A 6,000-nucleotide genomic window follows, 5' to 3' on the forward strand; every position below is an offset into this window, starting at 1 on the left:
TTCCCATGATCTCAATACCCAGAGCAAAGCATTTTATATTTATCCTGAAGCAGAGTGTTTTAGTAACTCTCTCCATCTTCCCATGAAGCCAAAATTAACTGGTGCATTAGCAGTCTAAATCAGAAATCATAGTGATGGGTGCCCCCGTCGGCTAAAACTGAACTGTAGTTGAATCTGCTACCAGACTTTCATATTCGCCTTCTTCCCACCTGTTAATTCCTTTGCTCTGAGAGTTTAAAAAAAAATGCAATAATGGCCAAGGACTGTTTTATAACATTGAGTTATTTCCCTAACTATCTGCATCGCACTATATCCAAGCTATCATGACGATCAGATTACATCACTTTAGTTTATCTGAATCTCCCCAAGTATCTGAAATCACATTTTTTTCTTTTCCGCAAGTTAAGGGGCTACATAACCTAAGTTCTCAAATAGTTTTGTTGGCTAATTGTACCCACCTAAATGGATTTCAAAGCTATTTGCTCCACGCTCCATGCCATATGCAAGGACAGACCTACTTTACTGGCAATAGTCCTTTCGAGGTCGCTTCAATTGTCCTCATCTTTACTGTTGACCATTTTGCAGCAAACAAATGGTGATGTCTGGCTGTAATTATGTGTAATCTCGTACCTTTGAGTCTGAAAAGCTTTGACAACTATTGGAACATCAATAGGAAACAAAAATATTCTGCGTACTCTTGTTTTTGCTGGAAAGACAGCTACGTGATGCTTTTAAATTTGGGAGTTATGCTTTGCAGTTCTCCTGCATAAACATAGAGTAGTGGAAAAAAGATGACGAGGGCCCTGGCACTCACTTTTTTTTTTTTACAAATTAAGCACAGGCTAAAGTGTCGGCATTAATACAGGGGCCTGATTTTTGAAACCACAAATAAACCTAGAACAATGACCACGTAGGCAGTAGATTTTTACAGAACATCCTAAGGGTCTTCACTGAGCCCTAAGGTATGATAAACAGAAGAAATTATTTTCTTAGATCTTTCATCAAGGGGCACGTAGAATTCTTTTTGCAGTGATAAACCTAGGTTTGTGATTTGCAGTTGAGGAAAACATATATTTAGGAATGTATGAACCAGACCAAGTTCCACGCAAATCTGTGCTGGACTGACTGTGTTTGAAAGATGGAATACGCACCACATTGGTGCTGAAATAACAGAGCCCCGGCTAGTGGCCAGCTAGTCAAGGAAAATATGCCTTCCATGGTTTCGTGCTGGGGTATGTTTAGTGTAAATTATTTTCATTATTCACTCTGTTGTCAAACAGCCTATTGTTGAACCCCAATGAGAAAAGGTATTTGTGAGAGCTGTGGCTCTGGACCTCAAAGAGTTGAAGTAGCGCCTATCTCTGGCCGTCCTAGGCATGACAATTCTGGAATGGGTATACACTGAAACCACTTTTGCATTCCTTTCTCCTATTGAAAGATCATCATTTTTGTGTTGTTAATATTAGTGTAAAGGAGTTTGTGTTATAGTGTAGTTACTATTTCAGGAATCACTGTAGACCCATTGCCTTCCTATCTAACAGCCTGGGGTTATGTACGCGGAACAAAACTATAGCTCTTTGAGAGCTTGTTGGAGAGGGGAGCATCTGTCAGGAGAGAGAGCGCCTGAGGTATAAAGACAAAAAAAACAGAATGGCCAGGGCACTTGCTTCCGGGTCCCTGCTGGTTTCAATTTGTTTGGGCTCATATGCCCTCAGTCCTAATCCTATGCAGATCCAAGTGGTGTTGTAAAACCCTGTGATGGATGTTGTTAGCGCGTCTGACCTTAATAAGTAAACTTACAAGGGGACGTGAATAGGTCGATGAACCTTTTGACTCGCAACTAAGATGTTCTTATCATAACTCCAGTACATAATCAATAATCAACATCAATCAATAACATCACTAATCAATGGAGTTAATAATTGTCACGCACCATGACCATTCAGTCATGAATAACCACACCTTTTACTAAAAGTTATAATATTTATTTCCCTAAATTAACAATGCTAAGGTCATGTAGATTAATCTCAAAATCAAATGGCACACATACAGAAACAATACTGGCTGTCGAAAGCGGTGGAAGAAACGCAATCTAATCAAAGCTTGAACTACAACACATTCTAAAGTTATGGTGCAAATCAATAACAAAGTCAACTGCGTCAATGTGATTACATACATTACGTTTAGCAGAGAAATTCATTAAGCATTAATCCCTGTTATCATGATTTCCTTAGTGAGGATCCTTAGCTAACATCAGATTAACATCAGCATGTTGGGCTTCACGCAAAACTATTTAGCAACACAAATTTGGAAAAACATCTAACTATGGCTCTATCAAACCAGTGCAGTTGGTACCTAAAAGGAAAAAGCAAATGCATAACAGTCAACAGTCTTAGTCATAATACCTATCCTCAGTGTGGATCAGCAAGCAGAGTTAGTCTTCATCCTCAGGACATCAGTCGATCAGCAAGGCATCATCAGTAGTTCAGAAAGCACAGGAGCACGTCTCTTGTCAAGACGCACGATGAACAATAATAAGCCCCTCTTCTCTCTCTACAGTCCTGTTAAGTCAAAACTGCTAAGCTACTTCCCAAATCCATATTGGTCAGTTAATCGCATGTTCACATTTTGTCCAATAAAACTAAAGCTCCAAATCTATGAATTCTACTATTACTCCGTTCACATGTCGTTGATTGGTTTGTCTTGCAGTGTCCTCATAATCCGGCTTGTCAGGTAACAATATTGTTGCAGCTTCCACTCTAGTCAGTATCTCCATTGTTCTTCTCCTGAGAAAGTCAGTCTCACACACATTACACATAAAAATGTTACATCTAGCAGGAACATCATCTTCTAGCAGTTGGTTCTCATGAGAAAGCTTCCAATATGAGCACATTTAAACAATACAATAGAAATCATAGTTTAACTCTCTAGGACAGCCATTTTATTGAATGTTAAGAAATACAGCTTTTACATGATGCCTGGCAAACTAAGCCAAGACATTCGCTAAGTTAAGGCCTACAGTTGATAAAGCTAAAGCTTACTGCATAACCCTTAATTTGACATATTACTACATTAATCTAACAAATGTTCAATGTTTCATATTATTATATCATTGATTAGTACATTTCGTTAAAATTGGTGGCCATTCTTCGTAAACACTTTTTCAAATGCGTGCATTATTTTTCTACGTTATCATATTTTCTACACAAACTTATTATTCAGAATACATAAACACTCATTAATAATTTTTATTAACTCACCTGCGCTAGCACTGCCAACAATAGCGGTGGCATTTCACAATTGTTGAGCATACTACACAGTAGTGAACAGGTAACTCCATTGAATGTTGCTGAAGTCACTTAATGTTCCATACAGATTGAACTGTTCCTCGTCAGTTGTCTTGCATGGCGACAATAAAAATGAAGGAAGTTATTTGTCTAGAAAATAAATACCTTGGTTTGGGTCACTGGATTTGCAGATCTGGGAGTGATTGTACAAATGTGCACAACAAATTTGCCAAGACACATGGGCAATAAAAAGAATATATGGCCTCTTTTTCACTGAATCTTTATATAATGAACATATGGTATGAGATTGTAGGTATATTTGACAAAATTGTATGTAAATTGTTCTCTAATTAATAATGACAGTGTTATTCGCTTGTTTTAGATTTGCTAGTTTGCAAAATGTATAATTACTAATTTACAGTTTTCACAACTGGTTATCAGGCGTTAATGCACTGTGCTTATTCATGAAGACCTGCATTGTCCCATTATTTTCTTTTTTCTGTTTCAGGGAAATTCCAGGTCAGATGATGACCCACCTGCAATTCCACCTAGACTGCCTCCTCCTCCAAAGATACAGCCCAGAGTTCCTTCCTACAGCTCTGTCTTTGATGGACCACTGCACAGCCCACCCCCACCCCCTCCAAGGGACCCTCTTCCAGACACTCCTCCGCCAGTACCGCTGAGGCCTCCAGAACACTTCATAAACTGTCCTTTGAACCTGCAGCCACCTCCAGGGGGTCGTCATCACAGAGATCAGGACTGGTTCAGAGAAACCAGCACTTGCCCCAACTCGCCGAACACCCCCCCAAGTACTCCATCTCCCAGAGTGCTGCGTCGCTGCTGTGTGCTTAGCACCAGCCACAACAATCTTGCTCATCCCCAAGCTCCACCAGTCCCACCTAGGCAGAATTCTAACCCTCAGTTACCAAAACTGCCACCAAAGACTTACAAGAGGGAACTTTCTCATCCTCCTTTACACAGACTTGCTCTAGTTGAGCACACGGAGGCTCCTCAATGACCACAGCCATAATAGTCTTTGACACTGGAATACAACGCAAAATGTTCCCATTTTTATTTATTCTTTCTAAAAGAAACTGAATTATAATACTTTAACAAAGAAAGCTCTTAAAGTGCAAGCTCAGCTCATGAAAAACAGATGAAAAACCATTGGAAATGAGTCATACACTACATGATTGGATCAGTCCAGCAGCAAATGACCCTCAGGTGATCAGCAGCATTGCCTCTTCTCAGATCCTCAGTGCCCACCGTTTTGCCAGTATAAATAATATACACTTTGCACTGTAAACTACACTAAATTTAAACTGACATCAGTTAATTGCACTGAGCAAAATAAGGTGCGCTTGTTGAATTTTTCTATTGTGAGCACGAGTGGCCTTTCTAAATGGTGGAATTCACAGATGTGGACACATGGCGTGTCACAGATGTTAACTTTCTGTGGCCACTCACCACCCGCTTTTTTTTGTATGAATCCAGCTCTGTGGACGGGAGGTGTGCCGTTCACAGGCTTATCAGGCCATGTCTTAAAAGCTCCATCAATGTGCTGCTGAACAGAAAACAACACAAGTGGATTGGGAAATAAAACGAAGATGTCAAAATGCACTATGTTTGGTTGTTTTTGACAACTTTTTAAACAAGGACTACCTAGCCCGGTGATTGAAACAGAAATTAGCATTAAAGCATGCATCTTATTCAGATGTGCCTTTTTGTTTTTTCAGGCAAAGGTGTCTTAAGCTAATGAGTTGCCTACTGTTTTGGAGAACAAAGCTATTTGCCATGAATGTACAAATTTGTTTATATTGTATATTTACAGATAATAATGATAACCTGTATACATTTTAAGTGATGACTGAAGGCTTACTACTATACAGTATAAGATTATGACCGATTCATATGGTCCATTCCGCAGACCAATCCAGTGGTTTGAGAGCAATGCCTAACCAGAACACTCTCATCACATTTTCCTAATCCGTGCATTTTTACAGGTACAAGTTCTGTTTTTTGAAACTGGTGTTATTTGAATCAAGAAACTACTAAAAGCTTTATTACATTCTTAAACCGACGGGTGAATTCACTTGCTGGTGGAAGTGCTTGCAGTTCTAACCAGCTTGGGAGTCTGTTTTAAATCGGTAGTACTGTAGCAACATTTGTAAAGTGTCAAGAATCCACATTTTATCTACTGGTCTGTGGCCTTTTACTGTGCTTTGTATGAGTGTTCTTAACAAAATTAATAAATCACCTCAGTCTTACTTTTTAAGAGGTATGACATTGTGTTGAGTTTTTTGCAGGGATGATAGTGTACTTTGTTCCTATGTTTGATTATTGTGCTTGCTATAATTTGAAAATAGTCTTGAATCGCTATACGTAAACCATCACACAATAATCGATTTAGCAGTCTTTCTTCTACAAAGTCCTATGAACTCTAGAAAGTATTAATTTATACACTAAACGTGAATTCTCTAGTGAAAATCTTTCTAAAACGTCATCCTGGCGATTTCTTATTCCTTTGTGTACCCTAATACGAAAACAGTGGGTAGCTGTTAACTCAGTGTTTTATGTGGTGATACTGTACAAGCATGTGTGTGTCATGTGGTACACCCCATCACCCCTGCCCTCACCCCCCCCAACTTGTATGCTTGACCTCACCAGTTCCTTTTCTGTCAAGTGGTGTTGAATGGGGGCCTCCTTTTCTCTG

At 39.3% G+C, this 6,000-nt stretch overlaps 1 protein-coding gene across 1 annotated transcript in view; it reads left to right on the plus strand.

Moving 5' to 3' along the window:
• Window positions 1-5,562, plus strand: part of SOS2 (SOS Ras/Rho guanine nucleotide exchange factor 2) — a 282,480-nt gene extending 276,918 nt beyond the window's left edge. Inside the window, exon 23 of the mRNA XM_069208691.1 lies at window positions 3,796-5,562. Within this exon, the coding sequence (XP_069064792.1) occupies window positions 3,796-4,305 (510 nt within the window). The 3' untranslated portion in view covers window positions 4,306-5,562. The remainder of the gene's footprint in view (window positions 1-3,795) is intronic.
• Window positions 5,563-6,000: the final 438 nt, after the last annotated feature.

This window comes from Pleurodeles waltl, chromosome 9, assembly GCF_031143425.1.
Source record: "Pleurodeles waltl isolate 20211129_DDA chromosome 9, aPleWal1.hap1.20221129, whole genome shotgun sequence".
NCBI classification, from domain to species: domain Eukaryota; kingdom Metazoa; phylum Chordata; class Amphibia; order Caudata; family Salamandridae; genus Pleurodeles; species Pleurodeles waltl.